Source organism: Lutjanus erythropterus, chromosome 12, assembly GCF_056507025.1.
Source record: "Lutjanus erythropterus isolate fLutEry1 chromosome 12, fLutEry1.hap2, whole genome shotgun sequence".
In the NCBI taxonomy this organism is placed as follows: Eukaryota; Metazoa; Chordata; class Actinopteri; order Lutjaniformes; family Lutjanidae; genus Lutjanus; species Lutjanus erythropterus.
This window is the reverse complement of record NC_139328.1, coordinates 35808200-35833883: the sequence shown is the minus strand read 5'-3', so window position 1 is coordinate 35833883 and position 25684 is coordinate 35808200. Positions and strand designations below refer to the sequence as shown.

At 38.2% G+C, this 25684-nt stretch overlaps 1 protein-coding gene across 1 annotated transcript; it reads left to right on the top strand.

Moving 5' to 3' along the window:
* The first annotated feature begins 513 nt into the window (after window positions 1-513).
* On the top strand, window positions 514-23864 carry c12h5orf22 (chromosome 12 C5orf22 homolog). The gene is made up of 10 exons (XM_084732964.1): window positions 514-779; window positions 2729-2874; window positions 5676-5825; window positions 7861-7994; window positions 13080-13369; window positions 17611-17673; window positions 19193-19314; window positions 21692-21758; window positions 22919-23058; window positions 23168-23864. The coding sequence occupies exons 1-10, from the start codon at window positions 711-713 to the stop codon at window positions 23322-23324; spliced, it is 1338 nt and encodes a 445-aa protein (XP_084589090.1). The 5' UTR covers window positions 514-710; the 3' UTR covers window positions 23325-23864.
* The last annotated feature ends 1820 nt before the right edge of the window (window positions 23865-25684 follow it).

The following is a 25684-nucleotide window of genomic DNA, read 5'->3' as shown; positions in this document are numbered from 1 at the left end:
TATGTACATGAAGTTATTGGAAGTTATTGTAAACAAACATTGTGACTGGTTCTATAATGTAAACCAAAGCATTTTGAAATTATAGTGAAAATGTAATTATGGTGAAAACACAAAAAAAACACAAACCAGTGACACTGTGTCACTGTCACTTTGATATTGTATTGTCTTTGTGTATCAGCCCAAGGATATTTTCAAATTTTAAAAAAAGTGTAAAACGACAAATATGTGGAAGCTCTAAAAACATAACTTAAATGGTATCTTTAGTGTTTGTGATCTCGTGTTTTTACAATGAGAGTGGTGCACATTACTGGTTGTATTTCCTTTCTTCTAGTTTCTAAACTGCAAATTTTATTATATAGTTTAACAAACATAATTTTTCAATTTTATGTCCCCATTTTTCATTCTATTTAATTACCGAATGTATGTGCTATAATGCACTAAGAACGTTTGTATTATCCGAGTCGTGTTTCTACACGGACATATAAACAATGTGTCCCTTCCGGGAAATTTAACTCCTGCCAGCGGGCTGTCAGCTGCTGCTGAATGTAAACGCTGAATACTTTCTGACCAAACGTGATTAAAATGTGCGCAGGAGATGGCGGTAAACATGAGAATGTGACATTAATTAGCTTAAGTCAAGTTTAAGAATAGCGTTAGTTACGTGCGGACGGAGTAAATCAGCTACGTTACATCCTTTATTCTCTGTTAAAATGAGCTCGGTGCCACTAAAGAGAGTCTACAAGGATTTGCCAGTGTGGATAGTGGAGGACCACCATGATGTAAGCTGCTTCTATGTGAATACAGCTGGAATATATGTCTGTAATATTACGTTGTCTATAGCTCTAGCTAGCTAGCTAAAGCTATATAGCTAATTTCATTGGATATTGCCACTTTATTACTCATCATTATTATTATTACGTATGCCTATTATTACTGTGATTATTGCTGGGACAGTTACATTTAAGTTTCTTTTCAATTTAATATAATTTGTCTTTTCAAAAATTCAGTCGTCTTATAGTGGCAGTTTTCACAATGATAGGTGTAATAGATGTCACTTTCCATGACAGTGTTCATGTCAAAGCCTGTCAGCCAATCAGCAGCCTCTCAGCAAGCTCTCCGGTTACTGTACCAAACATAGACTGTCAGTACTGGTCTGATATCAGTTTACTAAAACATGTGAAAGGACATGGATGAGTCTAGTTGAAATTTCTTGGACCCATTAATGTTGTTTACTATAAACTGTAACAGTCAAATGTCATCATATAGGCCAAGTGGATGGAATTCAACTTGGCTGCAAAGGGTTACATGTTGGGCAATGTAGTTCATTTGTACAGTGAGTTCATTATGAAGCTTGTTAGGTAAAATAAAGAAGAAAAAATCATCAGAGACTTAACAGTTTATTTTAATGTTAATGAAATGCATAGTGTATATAAAATATAAGAAAACATTTCTAGCTCAGTTGGCAGATCTCTATTACCATATTCATTAATAATACACTTATTTAATAATAAAAGTAGATGAGGGAGAGGAGCTGCAAATCATTGCTCATTTAAAGAAAAAAAAACACCTTTTACAGTATTTTATGAAATATTCAGGACTTCTGGGGTTTCTGGGCATTATATGAACTCAAGACTCTTAGAGCAAAATAATAGTTTTTGGCAATTAATTGGTTAATTATGTTAATTACTCAAATTTCCCAACTTGCAGCTCTTAACAACCAAGCTTAATCTCAGTTACTAAGCCTGTAGATGACAATCATAAAAGTTAATAGGAAAATGCATCGCTGGGTTTCATATAGGCCATATAGGTCTTCCAGTAGACTACCTCTGTGGAATAGATCTGATTGAAACATACAAGACAGAGCAAGACAGATATATCGATAAGCTGATGGCCTGATATTGGCCTGTCTCACTGACATTGTTCTATATTGGTATCATCAATGCATGTTTTTCTTCTTGCCTGTAGCCTTATTTATCCATCGAGATAGTTTTGGTGTGAGTTGCAGAGTTTTGGAGATATTGACCGTAGAGATGTCTGCCTTCTCTCCAATAAAATAATACTAAATGGCGCTTGGATTGTGCTGCTCAAAGCACCCATAAACACATTTGAAAAATTCAGCACCAGTGTGTCTTTGCAGAAATCACACCCCAGTTACTCAATAATCCACAGACATTTTGCAAGCAGTTTCATGACAATCTTTGTGTCTGACTTCTGTTCTAGTAGAAAGAAAGTAGTTTTAGTAGAGTCTGCTGCAGAAACAAAGTATAGTTATTATGCTATTATATTATCATCATACCAGTGGCATAAAATTGTCTAAAGTAACATGTCTTTTCTGAAATCATCTGAAATGATCAGAGAGGCCCTCATGAGCTCCTCAGAATTTAGGTGGGGTTCAGATTGTGTCCATAATTTCAGATTTGTCCTCCAGTTATTGAGATTTTTCAGTCAGGGGTAAAACAGCCTGAGCCTCCTGTAAGCTGAGTCCAGATTCATCTCATCAATCTCTGCATCCAAACTGTCAGATTCTGCTTTAGCAAATTTCTGCATATCTGATCTTAAGTTGTGTTTTACTCTGTAATTGCTGTGCTAACTATCCTGCAGCATCCTCATGTGCTGTGTGTATATAATTCTTATGGATCCTGCACAGGTCTTATTTTATGGCTGTCTGATGTGCTCCAATAATGAGTTAAGGAGCTTAAAACTGCTTGTTTTACTGTATCTTTTGTAGGTGGTGTGTCATATTTATCGTGCCATTGCATCCAGACACCTCCCACTGAAGAACATAAAGATGGTTCACTTAGACTCCCATCCTGATCTGCTCATCCCTGTCAACATGTCTGCTGACACTGTCTTTGATAAGGACAAACTTTTCAGGTAGGTTTGGTTTCGGTGTGTTACAACTCAGACTGACTCATTCCAAACTCCAAGAGGGCTGAAAGAGTCAAATCATGAAGCCATGTCTTGTGTTTGTCAGAGCTGGGGATTATGTGAACAGGTGATAGCTGGATGTGGCTGTGGAGTCACTTACCTCTGTGACATGTTGGAATAAATGCCTAAATATCCATATGATTATGCAGTGGCATAACACTATTAGTGATGAAATGATACATCAAAAAAATACATTTTAAAATATTCTTGGCATCACCAATTTTTTTGAATTGTCCTATCAGTGTCATTGTGTCAATTTTCAGTCTATTTTGTATATTATTTCAGACAAAATAAAGCTGTCTTTCCAAGATTGCACTTTACTGTGGGCACATACACTGATCAGTCATAACATTATGACCACTGACAGGTGAAGTGAATAACACTGATTATCTCTTCATCATGACACCTGTTAGTGGCTGGGATATATTAGGCAGAAAGTGAACATTTTGTCCTCAAACTTGATGTTTCTGAAGCAGGAAAAATGGGCAAGCGTAAGGATTTGAGTGAGTTTGATAAGAGCCAAATTGTGATGGTTAGATGACTGGGTCAGAGCATCTCCAAAACTGCAGCTCTTGTGGGGTGTTCCTGGTCTGCAGTGGTCAGTATCTATCAAAAATGGTCCAAGGAAGGAACAGTGGTGAACCGGCGACAGGGTCATGGACGGCCAAGGCTCATTGATGCATGTAGGGAGTGAAGGCTGGTCTGTGTGGTCTGATCCAACAGACGAGCTACTGTTGCTCAAAATACTGAAGAAGTTAATGCTGGTTCTGATAGAAAGCTGTCAGAATACACAGTGTATCACAGTTTGTTGTGTATGGAGCTGCATAGCTGCAGACCAGTCAGGGTGTTCATGTTGACCCCTGTGCACCACTGAAAGCACCAACAATGAGTGATCATCAGAACTGGACCACAGAGCAATGGAAGAAGGTGGCCTGGTCTGATGAATCACGTTTTCTTTTACATCATATGGATGGCCGGGTGCGTGTGCGTCGCTTACCTGGGGAACACATGGAACCAGGATGCACTATGGGAAGAAGGCAAGCCAGCGGAGACAGTGTGATGCTTTGGACAATGTTCTGCAGGGAAACCTTGGGTCCTGCCATCCATGTGGATGTTACTTTGACACGTACCACCTACCTAAGCATTGTTGCAGACTATGTACACCCTTTCATGGAAATGGTATTCCCTGATGGCTGTGGCCTCTTTCAGCAGGATAATGCACCATGCCACAAAGCAAAAATGGTTCAGGAATGGTTTGAGGAGCACAACAACGAGTTTGAGGTGTTGACTTGCCCCAGAAATTCTCCAGATCTCAGTCCAGTCGAGCATCAGTGGGATGTGCTGGACAAACAAGTCTGATCCATGGAGGCCCCACCTCGCAACTTACAGGACTTAAAGGATCTGCTGCTAACATCTTGGTGTCAGATACCACAGCACACCTTCAGGGGTCTAGTGGAGTCCATGCCTCGACGGTTCAGGGCTGTTTTGGCAGCAAAAGGGGGACCAACACAGTATTAGGCAGGTGGTCATAATGTTATGCCTGATCGGTGTATATTATCAGCCAGTCCTGAGAAACCAGTATTATAAGTAAAACCTCAGATAGATATTTAAGGATAAAGGCAGGAGCATGTCTATGAATAATATAACCATAATCTAAAACGGGGAGAAAAGTTGTTTGTACAATCTGTTTTCTGTAGAGTAAAATTAAAATATAGAAAAATTAAGTTGGATCCTAATTTGTGACTTTCAGTCGTCCATGTGTTTGTTTTAAAATTAACTCAGTTTTAGGGTCATGGTTTGTACATTTTTGGTGCAGGAGGGAAAATAAAAGAAATGTAGAAAATGACGTTTTAGTCAATGATTTTGAAAGCATTTAGGCATTCAGCAGTGACTTATTGTATTGTGTACACACACACAAACACACACAACACACATACATGTGCAATTTCTTAAGAAGATGTTGACTCTTAAAAGTTGTGTTCCAGATTTCCATCAAAATCAGTGTGAAAAAGACACACACATCCCTGCATTCAAAGGGTTGGGTTCTGGATCACAAAGTATCTAAAGAGAAAAGGAAAAAATCCGCACATTAGAAGAGCTCCCTGTACAGGTGGTCTTCTGATGTGCAGATTTTTATCTTTTCGGTCCAGAATTCTGTCAACTCAGTCAAATTTTTACACAAACAGACAGACACAGACATAAAAAGTTTTACTCTAAGGACCCTTGGAGGGAATACTGCTCACACACTGGTAAACTTTCTAATTTTTGACCAGTTCATTAAATATTTTTATCAGATGTGTCTCAACTATACCATGTCAACTCTGTAGGCCTTCTAAATCAAACTAAGAATTGTGGTTTAAAAATGTGTATTTTGATTAGCTTTAAGAGAACTCTGAGACACTTTAAAAAAATAAAATGGCTGTTCACAATACAACTATGCTGTGAAATGAAAAACATTTTCCATCTGAAGGAGCTGACGTATACATTTAATAACTGATTAACGGTGGTATTGATGTCTTGTCACGCCACCCAGATGTGATTCCAGATGTCTAAAACCTGGACAGATAAAACCACAACTATCTGCATGGCTAAATACCATTAACGGTTAAGTGAGAAAATATGCTGTCTTGTTTTGGATGAACTGACCCTTTAGTTGTGAATCAGCAGCAGCATGTGCCAGCTAGTGTGCTGGGGTAGGACTGATTGGACCCCACCAATCACAGCATGTCTTGATTTTTCTTTTTCAGTGAGCTGAGTATAGAGAACTGGATCATGCCCATGGTGTATGCTGGTCATGTGTCCTGTGTGGCCTGGCTGCATCCATACTGGGCTCAGCAGATCAGAGAGGGAGAACACAGTATGGCTGTAGGAAGAGACTCCTCCACCACCACCATCAGGTAGAGTACACACCAAAACAGATTCATACTCTATTGTGAAATCATCTGTTGCTTCATTAAGTGTATCTCTTTCATTTCAAAGCCCAAAGTCCACACACACAAATGCTTTCACTGTTGGCAGAATTCTTCTCAGGACAAGCTGGGCTTGATATATATCTTCCTCACTTTGGTGTTAGGTAGGGCGGGACAGTTTCCCCTGTTATCGTTCATGTAGGTACATATGAGTTTCGTGACTGTACAAGTATCCTGATTCCATTGCACCTTTTAGTTCAACTTTCTACATAAACAGTGAACAGTACTCATTAGTGGCTCTCTACCAATATACTGTGGCTACTCCTTACAGGAGAACCAGAGATGCTAACACAATGCAAAACCAAAATCTCTCTGACACGCCTAAGGACGTAACGTACTGTGGTGTGAGCCACCATTTTCCTGAACTGCCGGAGAAGTTTGGCTCATTTTTCATCAAAATGTGCCTTCAGGAAACCTTAAGTCACAATTAATGCAAATTTGAGGGAAAATGCAGGTCCTTGAACTGTACTGCTGATTTTTTCCCCTATTGTTCAGAATTGTAAAAAAAAATGGGTGTTGTAAAAACTCCCCTGTGTTGTGATTGGCTGTTGTAAAAATCCTGTGAGCTGTGTTTGGCTGTTGTGAAAATCCCCTGAGGTCTGATTGGCTTTTGTAAAAGCTAACTGTCTTGTGATTGGCTGCTGTAAAATCTCTTTGTGCTGTTATTGGCTGTTGTAAAATCCCCTTGTACTGTGATTTGCATTTAAAATTACCTGTGCTGTGATTGGCTAATATAAAACTCCCCTATATTGTGATTGGCAATTGTAAAACCCACCTGTGTTGTGATTGGCTGTTGTGAAATTCATCTGTCTTGTAATTGGCATGTTGAATTGGCTGTTGTAAATCCCACGTGCTATGATTGGCAGCTATAAAACACTTTTTCTATGATTGGTGGTTGTATAAAGTCCAATGTTTTGTGATTGGCTGTTGTAAACCCCCTTGTGGTCTGATTGGCTGTTGTAAAATCTCTGTGTGCTATGATTGGCTTTTGTAAAACTCCCCTGTGTAATGATTTGCTGTTGCAAAATTCCCCTGTGTTATGATTGGCTGTTATAAAACTGCCCTGTTTTGTGTTTGGCTGCTAAAAACTCACCTGTGCTGTGATTGGCTCTTTTGAAATCCCCTTGTGTTGTGAATGACTGTTGCAAAACTCCCCTGTGTAAAGCCCCCTTTGCTGAGATTGACTGATATCAAACTCCCCTATATTGTGATTGGCTGTTGTGAAACTCCCCTGTGATATGATTGGCTGTTGTAAAACCCATCTGTCTTGTGATTGGTTGTTGTGAAATCCACCTGTCTTGTAACTGGCATGTTTTGATTGGCTCTTGTAAAAACCACCTGAGCTCTTGTTAAATCCCTCTGTGTTGTGATTGGCTGCTATAAACCCTCAGTGCTGTGATTGGCGGCTGTAAAGAACACTTTTTCTGTGATTGGCTGTTGTAAAAACTTCCCTGGGCAGTGATTGGCTATTCCAAAAACCCATCTGTCTTGTGATGGGCTGTTTTGAAACTCCCCTGTGTTGTGACTAATGTTGTCAAAAATATTGATAAACATCTCTACTGAATACATGTAATCCTTTCAATACTCTTTTTTTTGCAGTAACAATACTCAGGTATGAGGTGTACTTTCTTGCTCTCTTTTCTCTTAAGCTGTGAGTTGCAGTGCCAACAGCCTCCTCTCACTTACCCACAGTGCTGCCTTCTTCTCATCACTCGTCTCGTTGTCATGTTATAGCCTCATTATATCTATCTTTAAATAAAATCTAAAAATTCCTGCCTTATATGTTAAGTCAATTCTTTTCCGGCGGTTTCAAAAACATGACAAGTTATTTTTCACTTTCCTTAAAACTGCAAGATAGGTTTTGGCCTTGGCTGAGGAATGCCTTATTGAAGTGTCCTTTTGAGTATTTTTTTGATTCATCATGAGCTGCTTTTTTTGTCTCTGTCTCTCTGGTTCTCTGCAGGGTGACCAGTACAGACAACTACTTCCTCAGTGATGGTCTGTACGTGTGTGAAGAGCAGCTGGAGAACCCTAAACCGCTTACACTGAACGTGGTCAAAGTCAACCCTGTCAAAGCAAGTCGCAGGTCACCTACAGGTGTGTACTTTAACCATTAAAGGGTGTGTGGAAAGTTGACAGAGTTAGTCAAACAAGGAATTGGTTTACTTTGACGTCTTGTACCTCAGTTTACTGAGCTCTGTCGGAGGGATGTTTTCATGAGGAAGTCTGTCTTGTGCATGGGTTGAACAGATTTTCCAGCTGAAAAACAGTAATTACTTGTTAGCAGAAAACCTGGTCGACTGATTGAGTTTAGTCCATAAAATGATGAAAAATGCCTATTATAATTCTGCTGAGCCCTAAATGATGTGTTCAAACAGCTGGACTGTCAGACCAACAGTCCAACACTCAAACACATTCAGTTTCCAATCATATAAAGCAAACAAAACAGCAAATCCTCACATTGGAGAAGCTGGAAGCAAAGAATATGTGGCATGTTTGCTTGAAAAAAGGACTGAAATGATTAATTAGTTATTAAAATTGTTGCCAATTTCTTCAGTCCCATTTCTGAAAAAGTTGGGATGCTGTGTAAAATGTTAATAAAACCAGAATGAATGCAGTGATTTGCAAATACTTTTCTTGTATTTAATTGAATACAATACAAAATCAAGCTATTTAATATTCAAACTGATTAACTTCATTGTTTTTTTGTAAATACTCATTCTGAATTTGATGCCTGCAGCACATTCCAAAACACACTTCAGATTGTTTTCAGGAATCATGGACATTTTCTCCTCTGGGGTAAAGAGGAAAAGAACCATCCAGATTGTTACCAGCACTAACTTCAAAAGACAACATCTGTGATGGTATGGGGGTGTGTTTGTGCCCATGGGATCATGGGTAACTGTCAAATATGTGAAGATCCCATTAATGTTGAAAGGTACACACAGGTTTTAGAGCACATCTTTTTCAGAGATGTCAGCGAGACGATGCCAAGACTCATTGTGGACGTGTTCCAACAGCGTGTCTTCGTAGTAAAAGAGTTCAGGTACTAGACTGACCTGCCTGCAGTCCAGATCTGTCTCCCACTGAACATGTGTGGTGCATTATGAAGCAGAAAATATGACAACAGACACACTGGACTGTTGATAGCATCATCACGATAGTGACGATTCATATTGGTTGATATCGATAGTTATTGATTATGTAGGTTGTGCCTGAAGACATGTTGACAGACAGGTGGAAGCAGCTAAAGTGATAAAAATGAGTTTGTTGTATTGTTATATATTATACAGACAAAATCAAATATGACGATATTTTTGACCAAATACCTCAATATCAATATTGTGACAATGTTGTAGGGATGATTATTGGTGCTTTCATGAAATATTAACCCAATTACATTTTTTGATGTATAATTATATGTGTAATATTATTAAGTGAGAAAATCAATTAACAGAACAGTTAGAGCAATCTGGTAAGTTCTGAAAATACATCTTTGTGTTGTAATGCAGCCTTTAAAACCAGAAAGACTACACTTATACATATCTTGATATAACAATATCCAAAATCTATCATGATATCCAGTCTCATATTGCCATACGATGTAATATCGATATATTGCCCGGCCCTACAAGAATGAGAAAGAATTTCACTTTCAAAACTTCAACGATTAGTGTCCTCAGTTCTTAAATGCTGACTAAGTGTTGCTGAAAGAAAAAGTGATGTGTCACAGTGGTAAACTTACTCGTGTTGCAGGCAAATTAGAATGAGTGTACATTTACAAAAAAAATTAAAGTTTAGGGTTGAACAGTTAATCAAAAATCGCAGTATGGCCAAGTGCAATTTCCAAATTGCAGAACAAGAACCAAACTGCAAATTTTGAAAAAGGAAAAATGTGTGAGAAAACAGTATTATAATGAGGTACTGCGGTGCTGCAGCGATGACCTGGACTAAAAACCTTGTTCTCCAGATGAAAGAAAACATGTTTTTTTGCAGTGTAGTTATATTTTTCAACATACATGAAAATTGTAATGCAAAACTGATCATTTCAACTAATCATACTGCACATCACAATTACAGTGAAAATAATCGCATGACTTTTTTTTTACCAAATTGTGCAGCCCTGATAGAATTAATCAGTTTGAACATTAAACATCTTGTCTTTGTACTGTATTCAACTGTACTGTACTGTCATATAGAGTGAGTGATATGAAAAAAAACGGACACAGTTAATAAGATTTCCTTGATGTTACTTATAAATAACTATTATGCTGTTAAGGTTATAATATTTCTGGCAGCAGTTTTTATTAAAAAGTGTTTACAGAAGGATTTTAAGAGCTCAGTTATGCGCTCTGGCTTCCATCAGGTGTGTCTCATTTGAACTTGTCGGGGTGCTTTTGAGATTTGTTTGTTGGTGGCTGAATACAACCGCTGTTGACTGTTATCACCGACGCCAGCACTCAAGTGATTGATTCCTCTCTCAGTGCCAAAACAGCGTGCCAGTGTCATTGGGACCAGAGCTGCAAAATTGCAATGTGCCCCGCTTTTAAGGCACTCACTCTGATCACCAAGAGAAATGAGTAGCTGAATGCTGCCCTCAGTGTGAAAGAGCCATGCTTAAAAATTACCAGGTTTGTGCAAAACATGGGAATTGCAATATAATCATACTTCTTTTTAGAATTTAAAAAGCCCAACAAACATGCAGAATACATTTCCTATTTATAAAACATTTGCTAAGCCTCTTTGAAACCTCATTGTTTCCATCAGCGTGCAGTCTTCTTTTCCTCCACTTTAAAGGATACGTCCAAAGTAATTTAATACGATGCTTGCATGCCTATATGAACTCTGAAATAGTTATTTGTCCCTGTAATAACTGTGTCTGTCCGTGCTGGCCTTGAAGTGACTCCACAGTCCTCATTCTTTGACAAAATGTGTTTTAGAGTTCAGCTAAAGCTAATATGAACCATAGAAATTATGTTTAATGAGGTTAAAGCAGGAGCAGCAGTAAATCAATCTGCATTGATCTTTTAAATGAATGAGTGACTCTAAGAGTCTCTGTTGTCCTCAGCTGATGTACGCTGTACGAAAAGCTTCTCCTTCACTTCACTGAAACACTACAGCCATCTCACATAAAGCCAGGCTGTGAATTTTTGAGCCCAGTAGGCTACTGAAATTGATGTTTGAGAGTTTCAAAGAAAATCTGTTAACAGTATGCACAAACACATAACTTAAACAATCTTGATATGGATCTCTAAGGTTTTTTTTTGTGACCAAGACAGGTACTGAGTTGAACATTTAAAGGCCCAAATGTGTAAGATTTACAGGGAGTTATTGACAGAATATGGCAAAAAAGGAATATAATATTCATAAGTATGTTTTCATTAGTGTATAATCATGTGGTAATAAGAATCGTGTTTTTGCTGCTATAAAATGAGCCCTTTATATCTACAGAGGGTGTGTCCTCTTCCATTGAGTCCACCATGTTGCACCGCTATGTTTGTACAGTAGCCCAGATAAATCTTCTTCATGAAGAAGTCTCGCAGTTGCAAAACAATATAGTCTTTATTTTTTTCTAGATCTGGGAACCAAAAGAATTGAATGTATGCTTTCTTGTATCATTTGTCAGGAGAAGGTTGGTACTTGGTTATTTCAATCTATACCTTAATGGTACTGCAATGTGCAACAGGTACCTCTTTGCTAACCCTAACCTTACCTTTAATAAATGATTTATATTTAGGTTGTAAACACTTCTAATTAAAAAAACAACAACAAATATACTAATAGACAATTATAAGCAAGTTATAATGCAGTTTTAATGCATCAGTTTGAGTTACTTCTTACTAATAATTAACCTTACTTAAAGGTTATTGCCATTAATAATTGACAATGGGAGCCTCATGTAAAGTGTAAAATGTTGTGTGCTGAAAATGTCACGGTAAACAATCCTGCCAAAGCCTTAGTGTATGAATCTAGTAATTTGATACAGCAGAGATTCCCAAAGTGTGGACCGCGGCCCTGCGATGGGCCATGAGAGGTCATTGAATTTAATATTTACATTTAAAAAAGGTAATCAGAAGCAATAAAACAAACCCATGGAATGGAAATGATGTTTTCTCCTTAATTATCTGACCTATTTTAACAGGTGTTACGCCATATTTGTTGACTCCTCACATTAACAATAGAACATATCTAATGTCTCATCATTGGCAGGACAAGAGTTAAAATGGAAAAAATGTTGATTGTTCACATAAAATTATTCTGTTTATGAAATAAGAAATAAATTGGGAAATATAGAGTCTTAGATAAAATAGAACTTTATTAATCCTTAAGGAAATTATTATTATATAAATTTGATACACCAAATGAAACTTTTTGACTATTAAGATTTACTGGCGGTGAATTATTAACAAATCTGAGACTCGACAGTGCAGGTTAATGTGGGCTCACTATGTGGCAAGCAGCAGGTCACTGCTGCCCTTTTTATCCGATGTGTTCTCACAATTTATTCATGATTTGTAAAGTGTCTACAACCTCAATTAATAACTAATTATTCTAAACATTTATACACCATTTGTAAGGGTAGACTTATTGTAAAGTGATACTCTGCAGCCTCACTACTAGATGCCACTAAATCCTTCACACTGTCAGAGCTCTGTGGTGGACACACTATGTGATGGTCTCCCTAAAAAGCTTATTTAGTCATGAATATCTAATGTCATCAAGAGAAACTTTGAAACAGAGTGGCAATGATTAATGTATTATAAATTGACTATTACATTAATTGCCAACTGTTTTGAAAATAGATTAACTGTTGTTTTTAAGTCAGTTTATTGTCAGCATTTAATTTGTATTAAAGTTTGCAGGGGGTCAAAAGTTTTTATACCTTAAATATATTTTACAGTACAAAATATTGTGTATATATAATATTAAATGTATCATTCAAGAAATGCAGTTTTTATATAGTGTTGGATATTATTCATGTGTTTGCAGTGTTTGTACCCTACACATATAATCTCATAATTAGGTCTGGAGTATTATTTTTGTTTTTTCTTAGTTTAGTATTTCCTAGTATTTATTTTCATTGTCTTTTATTCATTATTTTAGTTGTGATTACATTCCAGTTTACAGCTCAGTTCACCAGTGAACAAACTTCTTTCTCACACTGTCTGATGCTGTTTTCAGATCAGATAACAGAAGATGACACACAGAGGTGGTTTGCCAAGAGAGCTCGTACAGAGGAGGATAAAGCTGGGGAAGCCAGCTGCTCTGAGCCCCTCTTTACCTGCACCGACACGCTACAGCCAGCAGAGGGCAGCAATGGGACAAACTTGGGTGATGATGATGATGAAGGATCTACCAGTTATGTTGTGAAAAAACTGTCTTCATTTCTGAGTGAGACAGATCCGTACATCTTGGACATTGATTTAGATTTCTTCTCATGTAAGAATCCCTTCAAGGAGTTATACACACAGGTATGTTCAGCTTATACACCTCAGCCTCATTGGTTAGTATTGGAGCAGCTTCTTGTCATGTGATCATGTACTCAGACACCTACAACTGCAGAGAATTCTTCCAGTCAACTGATTTTTCACACTTCTTTTTCATTATTATCCTTGATCAGAAGCACTCTTTAACAGTGAGAGATTTAAACTTCCTGAAAAACAGGAAATCACCATCAGACGAGAGTTTGGACTGATCCCTGGTCTGTTTCAACAGGAAATACATCACATCCACAAAGTAAAGAGTCTACAGGGCTTTGAAAGGAAAAATCTTTTATTCAAACAGAAACAAAAGGGCTGCTGGTACAGTGCCACCCTCAGTGGGCAGGACATTGTTCATGTTTTCTGGTGCTGGGTAGATTTAATAATAATTATAATCTTTATTTATAGAGAGCGTCCATGCTTCATAAAGGCAGCAAAATAAAACAGTCATAAAATCAGCAGATTTTAAAAGAAAACATTAAAAACCAAAAACGTTTTTGAGGAAATAAAAGACATTTCAAAGAAAGTTAATACTCAAGTAAAATGAGGAAAGGCTCTGTGTTAAAAGTCTGGTTTAAGAAGGGACTAACCCTCTTCAACTCTGTGAGGATGTTCTCATCAGCAGCTGTCTGACTCTCTCTGAGAGGATGTAGTGGGCTCAGTTTTAAATCTGGAGTGAAATGGTATGAACCACGAGCTCCAAAAGTTGAAGGCTAAATGTGGGTGAGGGAAAAAACTGGCATGGCCATTTTCAAAGGGGTTCCTTGACCTCTCATCTCAAGGTATCTGAATGAAAATCAGTTCTATGGGTACCATTTACAGACATGCCCACTTAATGCCAGTTCCATGCAGTTTTGTGTGCAGTGTAAATGTGTTATATTAACCTGTTCTATTTGAATATTTCTGCATACTGTGCTCCCTGTTGGAATATCAAGCTGTGACTCACGTGGATTCAATCAGCCCAGTGGTATTCATGTATGAAGATATTAGTTTCCATAGTAGCCATTTTACTGTAGTGAGACCATTTTTTGAAATTTGACCTCTCTGTGTAATATAACCATAGTGAACTGCCTGACAGTCTTCATCGACTGAGCCCTCTACCATCATAACATTGTGATGTAAAGAGACGTAGAACTGATGAAAATGAATTTTACGAAATGTCAGCCAGAAAAACAGCATATAGCACTGCCCAGTTTGTAATGACTATCCAACCTACATATAAGAAAAAAATATGAAAGAAAGAATATTAAAACTTTATCAGTGATGTCCATCATGATGTTCCACTGTGGACATGGAAATATACCAGTTCAGCAAACATCACACAACCCTGCTTCACAACCTCTAACTAGAGACATGGAGCATTCACAGGATGGACGGCAAATGTTACTGACAGTAAGTGGGTCTCAATTCTTTCAAGTTGCTGCTTACAGCATGAATTTTTCTGTGATGTTCCTTAAAGCAATAGTTCACTCAAAAATTAACATTCACTCAATATCTACTCAGCCCTGTGCTGATGTGAGGATGGGTGAAGATCTCCAGTTCACAAAACATTCCTGGAGCTTCAGTGGAAAACAGCATTGAGGCCAAATCCAGTACAATTGAAGTGAATGGTGACCAGTTTTAAAATGTAAAAAAAAAAAAAAAAAAAAACACAAAATGTCTCCATACTGCTCGTGTGGTGTAATCCAAGTGTCAGTAAGCCGCAACATTAAAATTTTACCCAAAAAGACGCCATTTACACCATGTTTTGAACCTAAATGTCAACTGTAGCCTCTCAGACCTGATCCTCATGCACACGCCTGAAGCAGGTACACAGGTTCTCACCCAAGCAGTGCGACACGAGATATACAAGATCTCGTGATACCTTCACATCTGTGTTTACATGCTACCTGGAAGTGACTCAGACAACAGAGAGAGATCAGTTCAGAAATAGCAACTTGTTACGCATATAGTTGACTTCGCAAACTTTCAACAAAGAAGAAAATGTCTGAGGACTTTGACAGAGAATAGGAACATCAATTCTTTGCTGCAGCCGCGCCGCTTGGGGGAGAACCTGTGTACCTGCTGCAGGTGTGTCTGAGAGGCTAGACCACACGAGCAGTATTAAAACTGGTCACCGTTCACTTCAATTGTACTGGATTTGGCTGTAACGCTGTTTTCCACTGATGCTCTGGGAGTGTTTTGTGAACTGGAGATCTTCACCCATCCTCACATCAGCACAGGGGTGAGAACTATTGCTTGTATTGATGTGGTGTTTTTTAGTGATTTATGACCATTTTTATCAGTTCTCAAGTGGTCAAAAATGGTTAAATTTTACATGTAATCTGAGTAATAAATGGTATCAACCCAAAAAAATGCCACAACTTCTGATGCTTGATTGAGCATCATGAGAATGACCATCATATACCTCTGTCATAATGTTCCAAGCCCCTGTACTGTCTGAACTGTAAACATGGGAATAGACGGCTAGAACGTACAATGTTTATTACAGGTTTATTTAATTCAGGTTCCAGCTTTCAGATGATGCATGCTACTTTTATGTGGCATATATTGCTGACCTGCTAGCTCCCCCTATAAAAAGATAAAAAATGGGTCTATGGGAGGAGTGAGGGAGTGGAAGAGGTTGGAGATCAGTGACTCGGCCGACCTGATTTCTTCAGGCAGATTGTTCCAGAGCCTCAGGGGGGCGGACAACAAACACTCTGTCCCCTTTAGTTTTCATCAGGCCTCTAAAGCAGACAAAATATTTCTGCCTAAGGATCTCAAAGTATCTACTGGTGTGTAAAGTGCAAAATATAGCAGGGAGAGAGGCCATGAGAGTCTTAAAAGTCTTCAGTAAAATCTTAAAATCTATGCTTCTGTGAGCCGGTGTAAAGAGGCTAAAATGGGAGTGATGTGATCACATCTCTTGGTTCTAGTTAAAAGCCTGGCAGCTGAGCTCTGCACAGTCTGGAGTCGATCAGTAGATTTTTGTTTCAGGCAGGCAGTTGCAGGAGTCCAGCTGTGATGAGATGAAGGCGTTTACAATGGTCTCTGTGTCTTTAAAAGTTAAGAGAGATTGTATCTTTGAAAAAATTCTAAGACGATAAAAACATGACTGCACAAGCTTTGTGGTGCGCTGCTCAAAACTTAAATTGCTCTCAAATCAGACGCCCAGATTCCTTCCAACAGGCCTGATATGATCCAAAAAGGAAACAGCAGATGGCAGAGTCAGTTTTGCCTTGTGCTGGGACACAATGACAAGGAACTCTTGTTTTGTTTGAGATCAGCTTCGGACATCACAGAGCCACAAAGGCAGTCATTAAGTGAACACAGCATTCCAGGGAGAGTGGATCGAATACACAGGTACATCTGCTGTGGACATCAGTGATTTCAGTGGCTGCAGCTCAGGTGGCGGAGTGAGTCAGGCCTTGATTAAATTTTGGTCTTCTCATCTCAGAGCTTGTCCTCGATACATGCTAAAGAAAGGTCCTTGAGCAAGACAGTGAAGTCCAAATTACTGTGCTTGTCTGTTTGGAAAATGAATGTAATTTAAGTTAACAGTGGTACACACAGGAGTCAAACAAGCCTATATTTTCTATGATCAGTTGAGAAACCCAAGCAGATCATCAGCTATATATCTGCAGTTTATACCTTTGTGAAAGTACTGGTTTAAAGATTTTTATTGTTTTTTTTTTCAAAATGAAAATACAATTTGATTTCCTTTTATTTTATTTTCATGCACACAAAGAGTCCAACCATCATGCTTTTATAAGACACAAAGTACTGTTGCAGTCCATTTTATAGCTTAGACTTGAACTTAATAGTCCGCCTTCTTTCCCAAGCTTGACAAATAAAATCTGCTACAAAAAGGTTCCCTGTCTAAAGCACAACTCAAGTTTCTCTTACTCATCCAGCCAAAAGAAGCTGACATGAATAGAGGACATTTTAGTAAAAAAAAAAAAAAAAAAAGTACATCTCTTAAAGTCCTCATAGGCAGGACAGCAAAATAAAAAATGAAATTCACTCTCAACAAAGAGAGCGTGTCCTCCTCTGGAGTGGCATTAAACCTGCTAGTCTGTGCACTTAACAATATTTGCCTTTTAAGTTATACTTCACATAAGGTTTGCTATAATGATATCGATAATGATTTTGCTGCTTTGTTTTAGGCTTAAATGTCTGTGTCATCATTATTGTGCAGTTGCATCCTTTACAGTAAGAATACCTCAGCTTCATCTTGTCTCTGTTTCAAGGAAGAGTACAACATCCTGAAGGAGCTCTACAACTTCAGAGGACCCGGCCCTGATGCTGATCAGGTCAGACCTTTTTGTTGTTTTCTGCCAAAGATTTAATCCCTCTGGTAACATACAAACACAAGAGTGGGAACACAAACAGCTGTGGTTGAACATGTGCAAACAATGATGTATCTGTGGGGACTGTATGCTGCTGTGCTCATATACACAGTCAGTGTCTGCAGGTAATTATTGCATCCTGAAAGCAATCATTTGGGTGAGTGAGTGAGAATGTAATTTTCAGTTACTGCAGTGGTACATAAAAACAGTAGATACTTCAGAGAGACTTTGACTCTGTATGAGGTTGCTGAGGTAGACGAATCATATAAGTTTTAAAGACATACTATGCAGGATTTTCCTTTAAAATGTAGACTCAAACAAAAATGATTCCTCTGAATCATCACTTATGACCCACCCTGCAGCCACCACCACACCCACGTGTGTTGCCGCCGCCCTCTGCCAGCAATTTCTTATTATTTTTCTGTGTTGAGGCTGTTTCTGGGCGTCAGCTTGTTTGGCAGTGGCGCGTGGCTCCCAGCTATGACAGCTCACAGATTTTGAGATCGGATCTCTGTAAAAATGTAGCTACCAGGTTACGGTGCTGTCTCCACCTCCCTCCTCTGCTCTCTGTGTCATGACTTTATAAAGAGCTGTAGGCCTGACCCAGGGTGGGGCTGAGACACACACACACACACACAAATTGCCATGAAACAATCAGAAAATAGCGTTTCATTTCTCTCATTCACTGCTTGGTTCTTGCTAACACCACTCTTTCTCTTCATTCACTAAAAACTTTGAACGAGGGGGCGTCCCTGTGGCTCAGCTGGGTGCGGGGGCTGTCGGTCTAAAATAAATAAATAAATAAAATGGCATGTGTACAAAACAACAAATTCTGCATGTTATGCCTTTGAGTAATTCTACAGAGCAGACATTCCCTAGCTGGTATTTCAGATGGGCCGCAAGAAGCCATCAAGTAAAAAAAAACTTTTAAACAAGTTTTTAATTTTCAATTAAGTTTCAAATTACCATGAAATGTATGTGATTCAGTACTTTAAAGTCCACCAGTTTTTGCAAAATAAGTTCAAGTACCTTGTTAAAATGGTTTACATATGGCTCCACACCTTGTCTTCATTTAATATTAAAGGATAGATGAACATTCAAATCGTCCCCACCCTCTCCACCTCCCCTACCCTTAAGTAGCAGCACCTGGCTTCTCCTCTGTTTTTCTCACTAATCACGATTACTAGCTACATCCAGCTTCTCCTGTGGGCGGGGCATCACCGCTAATGATCTGTATAGCACCACACCCCCCAATAAACAGGATTGGTTGATTAGGTTTATGATGTCATACACACAGCCTGTTTGAGTCTGCTCTTGTTCACTGCAGTTTCAAAGCAAGAGATGCTCAGACACGATGTTTACTGCTTATTTCACTCCTTATATGTCTTGTAACGCAAGACATATCAACGCTGTAACGCAGCGCTAACTTTTTGTAGCTTAACATTGTGTATGAATTTGTCTGTCTGTGTGCATGTACATCCAGGAGGAGCTTGATGAGTGTGTAGATCGACGCGTACATCAGTTAGAAGACCTGGAAGCAGCATTTGCTGATCTGCTAGAGGACGATGGGGACGAGACGGTCACACGCTGGGCCAGCAACCCTGGGTAACCTCTCTCTAACAGTAACAGTATAAACTAAAGAACACTATAAAGAACATGCTGCCTTAACATCAGAGTTTATTTTCACTCTCAAGTTGTTGAGTTAATAAATTCACCACTGAATATCTTTAAAGCATATAATGCAATTTAAGACATATTGTAGGCCTTGGCTATATCGATGAAAAACATATCACGATGGTGAAGTTTCAAATTGGTCAATAGACATAATTATTGATCATATTGGGTGTGACTGATGACATGTTGTGTGCTCCAAAGGATGGAGGTGGCTAGGGAGAAAAATGAAATCAATATCAAATATCACAATCTTTTTGGCCAGATAACAATATTTATCGATATTGCAACAATATTGTAGGGAGGACTATTCACAAAATATGAACACAGAGATTTTTGATCAATAATCATCAGTAATGTGGATATAATAAAGTGAGTAAAGACCAATAATAGAACAGCTGGAACAGTCTGGTAAGTTCAGAAGATGACATCACTTTACTGTAATGCAGCCTTTAAACCCAGGAAAAGACAACGCTTCTACTTTATCACTACATAACAATATTTAAAATTTAAGATGATATCTCGTCTCATATCACAATACAATATAATATTGACAGTACATTGTCCAGCCTTAGTACATCGGTTGGACATCTCCAACTCCAAGATAAACATTGGAGTTAATGTTTCTTTTAAAGGGGAACTCCACTGATGTCTTCTCCAGTTTATTTATCATTGGGGATAACCCTCAGCCTGTGTTGTCTTCCATGCCTCCCATGTACACGGTGTCAGTGCCATTGCTAACACTCCCACAATGCAATGCAGAACATTGTACAGATGACGAAATTAGACACACAATAGCAATGATTAGTGAGTGTCTGAAATCTCAGTTTACTGCTCACTATAGAGTACTGTGAGAAAATAAAGTGTTTATTATGTGGGGAATAATGAATGAGTGAATGAGGGATTGATTTCAGACAAAGTCCAGGGCTCTGAAACAGGCCTAACTACTAAAACTTAGAGGGAAAATTCCACACTTTTCATGTTGATGTCCAGTCAGCGTTGATGGTAAATGTAGTCAGTTGAAACAATAGATTCCTCAGTGCTGCGATAGTGACCAAGAAAGCTGAGTTCTACTGACAGAGCCGCACCACCAGTGCCTACATGTACCATGAGCTTCTGACACCCACGCCCATGTTGCCTATAGATGTTAGTTTGTTGGCCAGAACATAATGTTAGTTGACAAAAATTTGATTTTATTTTTATTTAGCAAACCCTCTGGCTATCCAGCAGAGGAGACTAGAAATACAAGTTGTACTTCTTCCTTAAAACCAGCGACATCACTGTGACATCACTGGTGCAGGAAGAACAACAGATTTTGCAGCAGGAGAGCTCAGCTTTCTCTGTCAATATGGCAGCACTGAGGAATTTATTGTTTCAACATGAAAAGTGTTGAATGTTACCTGCATGTAAAAATGTCTTCTCAATCATATTTCCATTGTAATCCATGTTCTGCGTTCTTGGCATTCATTCAGCAGCTCTGAACATCACCTCCTCTTCACTGAAGCTGTTTAAGGTGCATCTTTTAGTGCATGGAGTTGTGTTCATCTTCAGTGGATTTCAGACACTGTTCCTACAGTTTCATTGGATGTGGAGCACTATAGAACTTATCCCTTTAAGAAGCTCTAAGCTTCTGGCTCGAGGACCAAACATACAAGTTATTTCATATTTGGGATTTCTGTGCTATATCAGAAATGATGGCCCATAGTAGTGGACTGTGTGGACTAACATGGACTGAGAAATACATCTCCATGTGGGTCTTTGTGCTCAATATGCCACTGTCTCTTCATTTTGCCTGATTACCCCTGCTGACTGTAATTCTGTGAACCTTCTGCTTTGTGTTGGGTTCTTTTGTTGTTGTTTTGCTATTTATCACTGAATTTATTAATTAATATATTGATTGATTGACTCTTTGATTTGTATCCTTCCTTCTTTTTTTGTAAGTGTGGAGAAAAAATCAAAAAGTATACATATATAACATCAAGCCTTCTTACAAGGTGAAACTTATCCAGCTCTGACAGCTGCAACAAAAAACAGTTAAACTAAGTGAAAACTCCCGTGTCTCAGGACCATGTGGGCAGTGAGATGATTATGTAGTGACTTAACTGCCTATGTGATAGACAATCAGTGTTTTATTCTTTATTGAGTAATAAACAGAGAGAGATTTCTGACATTTAATATTGTAGCTATTGCAACTACAAAATGCAGAGCCTTATGTTGTGTGACTGTTAGTCCATGCTGATACTTTTTCTCTCTATTATTGAAATATTTTCAGGGTGCAGCTATTCATTTTTTTCCTTCTGTGTGTTTTCAGCATGGCTTCATTAGCCCATCTGGTTTACAGTTTAAAGTCAAGAAACCAGTGCCCTGACTATGAAATGGTAAGAATTCTAGTTCACTTATGTACTGTAACTGTAGAACCACAATAAAATGTGGTAATAACAGCTATAGCATTATGTAATTATACTATATTTATTATACTATGTCATGGTATAAGTGCAGTTATAACTAGCATTGTCCTGCAGTAATGAGTCTATATGTTCATAGATTATTTTGAGATGATGGTTGTGTTTAAATCAGGTCAAGTTATTTGTGTTGCGCCAAATCCTAACAAAAGTTATCTCAGGGCACTTTAGTATAGATCAGGTCTAGACTGTACTATTTATAATATTATTTATAGACACTTGATAGTTCCCACCAATGAGACAGTGGTGAGGAAGAAATTATACTGTCCCCTATTTGTTTGGACTGTTAATAAAGATGGTCAAAATCTTGCATTTGTTGCATACTGCTCCTTTAAAGCAGTCATTCCCAGAGATCGGGTCGTGACCCGCAGTTGGGTCATAGGAGATTTTATTTGAGTCACCAACTAAATAAAAGACTGTGGACGAAATTCTGTAAATTTAATATTTGTATGTGCAGTATACACTTTTATAAAACATTAAAATGTGTTTAATGTTTTACTGATGACACAAAAAACAAGGCGATGTTAATTCCATTTATGAAGTTGGCTACACTGTAAAAACAAAAAATGTTCAGAAAGCTCAGTTTCAGGGCAACTTCTTTCAATAGATTTTTGAATTCTGAGCCCAATTCTGAGATCAACTTGAATCTTTGTGTTTTAGAAGCCCCCTAATATATTTCTTGGTGACAGGGAATAAAAACAGCGAGATGTCTTGTTAACTCAGCCTAAATATATTCATTTCGTTTTTGTATTTAACGTGTATACGCATGCATCAAGATAATGTAAGGTGATGAAAAAATGGGCAGGACTGAGCACTCATGCACAAATTAACTCCATATAAGATTTATTGATAAGGCCTGTTGTTAATTGGATCATAATGGTCTGTAATTCTTAAAAAATGGATCCCCAGAAAAAAAGTGACATTCTATTTTTATGACCTTTTTCTGATCTCACTGCTTTTCTCTTCTTCAAAGTGTTCTCTTTGCAGTCCTCCCTCATCCTGACTCTTCTTTTGTCTTCCTTTCCCTCCTCCTCCTCTTCCTCCTCCTCCTCCTCACTCCATCTGTTGTGTCTCAGGTGCATCAGGCGGGGTTAACCTGTGACTCTGTTGAGCTGCCTCACCACATCAGCACTGACGAGGAGATCGACAGACTTATCTCAGCTGTACAGCTGTTTCTGAAGGCCCTGCCCAAACCCACACTGGTCACCATGTCCAGGTACACAAGACGTCCACACAGAGTTAAAGGTCTTGCAGATGGAAGAGAGTCTGAAGTGAGATGTGATGTCAGAAAGAGGTTAAATGTGTCTGTTAACGTGTGTTTTCAGGTCCAGTCTGGATGAATACTGCCCAGTAGAGCAGGTGGATTCAGTCCAGAGCAGAGTACTGGCTGTACTGGAGACCCTGTATGGACCACTGGACTTGCACAAAGACTATGAAAACAGCAGCACAGAGACTCAGAACTGTCAGCCTCAGGCCTCTTAACAAACACACACATACACACACAACACTTTTTTTTTTTTGATTTAGTGGATGGACTGTTTGATAAAGAAAATGACACATCGTCTGCTGCTACAGCGAATCTTGAAGTAAATATATCTTCTGTCCGACAGCTGCAACATGCTTCACCATGATTTCTGTAATGTGTTGACATGAAATGTGGCCACAGAAGTTCTTCATCCTGGATCTAGTTTTTGTAGCGGACATCAACACTGTTTACATGTACAGAAGAAACCAGATTACAGTGAACTTTTTTTTTTTTTTTTTTTTTGGAATATTTTATTTTCAAGTTTTCAATTATACAAGAACAGTACAATGTATTCCCACTAAAAAATTAATATAAAATACACAGTTAAAAGACAAGGAGGCGGGAAAATAAAATCATAAACAGTCAAATACATTGATTATATTGTGCCACACTTGTCAAACTGAACATTAGTATTAGCTTACAAAGGTCAAAGGTTACAGTGAATCCACAGCTGATGTTTCTCTATATTCAATAAAGGGCTGCCAGATCTTTAAAAAGGCGTCATATCTGTTTTTAGGTCTGTTTTTAGGTGATCTTCTCTAAGGGCATACAGTTTGTCATGTTTGATATCCATTTTGATATTAGAGGGGGGGAATCTGGCCTCCAGGTTAATGCGATACAATTTCTGGAAAGAATAAATAAGTAGCTATAACAATGACTTTCCTGGAACTCTGATTTAGTTTCAAGTTTGTCATGTTTTCTAGGAGACAGAGTCCTGGATCCAGTGGAATCTGTGTATCTATCATTTTAGCTAGTGTCACATAAATCATACTAAAATGATGAGCACAGTGCCATGTGCAGGATTTTATGACACTACACAAAATTCTGCACATTTTAAAGTTAAATGCATCAGTCTGGTGCACTTTAAAGCAAAATTAAGAGGCTAGATGAATGAAGAACTCATTAAGAATTTAATCATTAATACACTGGTTGAACTGAATGGTGATGACAGCAAAAAGTCACATCCACAAAGCAACAAAGCATGGTAAACAAGGTGGAGTTTAATCCTTTTCACAAATGGTCAAAAGACAGTTGATTAGAGCAGACATTTAAGCTGTCTAAGAAATCAAACAAAACTGGTAACCTGTGTTGAAGTGGTTTGTTCTTTTAGAAAATATACTGGATGAGGAGGGCACAGTACCATTTCCCTGTTCAACTCTGTAGTAGAAAAATGTGAGCTTTAGCCAACAGTAGATCTGTTTTGACTGAAAACATTTTGGTGGCTGAACCAAACTTGATGGGTGATCTCTCTCGCTCACTGGCTTGAAAGTTGTAACATTATGTACATTACATACATTGATAGTAATAAAATTTTGTTTGGACTAGTGAATAACTGACAGTAGTTAACATTACATCACCTCAAAGGATGTTGTAGCCACAAAATGCTTGTGTCTCAGATGCAGACAGAAATGTTCCAGTCCCTGTGACTGTAAGATGATAACTCTATTTTTTAAAAAGCAAAAAGTGGAGTAGCAAAACCATAACATTGCTCCTTCTAACTCGGGGGTCAGCAACCTGCAGCTCCAGAGCTGCATGCAGCCCTTTAGTCCCTCTCCAGTGGCTCCCTGTGACTTTGGCAAAAAAAATATATGGAAATGACTAACAGTTATTTCTTCAACATCATTATTTTCATTTACCATTGGAGTTGGGCTAAAAACTAAAATGTGTTGCAGTAAGTTGCCTCAAAAGTTTGAGTTGTCTCAGCTATTTTTTATAGTGTAAAGAGATTCCAAATTGGCAAATGTAAGAATATGTAGCCTATACAACAAATTTTCAAAAAGTTTTGGTATTTCATCAACTAAAATGTGCGTCATAGCCTACGCCTGTGGCTTAGTGCATTTTCCTCTAAATGTTGATGGTGACTCGTCTACTTGAGTCTCCATAAACTCACTATGGATGCCAAATCAAAAAAGTCTTCAGGATAAAGAAAGAATTAAATTCTTGTGACTCCAGACAGATTTTTTTTTTCTTTTTTTGTCCAAAAATGTCTCTTTTGATTGTATAAGGATGCAGACACCTGCTCTAACTGAATATTAGGGATGCATTTGTTCTGCTTGCTTCATTGTTCAGGCGTCTATATGAGAATACAGGCTTAAGTGTGGTCTTTTTTTGTTTTTTCTTACCTCCTGTAGTCAATAAATCCCACATACAGACTCAAGCAATGTAAGTATTTTAAACCCAGCTGAGGGGGTGTAAGTCCCCACAGAAACACTCTATCAGTGTAAACTAGATTTGTCTCAGTAACAAAACATGTTAACTGAATGATACCTGAGTGATAGGATTATTTCAGCACCACTAGTGTTTCTCCACGCGTTCC

Coding starts and splice junctions, on each gene's coding strand:
- c12h5orf22 (XM_084732964.1), top strand. CDS start 711: ATGAGCTCGGTGCCACTAAAGAGAGTCTACAAGGATTTGCCAGTGTGG. Junction 780..2,728: donor TAGTGGAGGACCACCATGAT/GTAAGCTGCTTC, acceptor TATCTTTTGTAG/GTGGTGTGTCATATTTATCG. Junction 19,315..21,691: donor CGCTGGGCCAGCAACCCTGG/GTAACCTCTCTC, acceptor GTGTGTTTTCAG/CATGGCTTCATTAGCCCATC.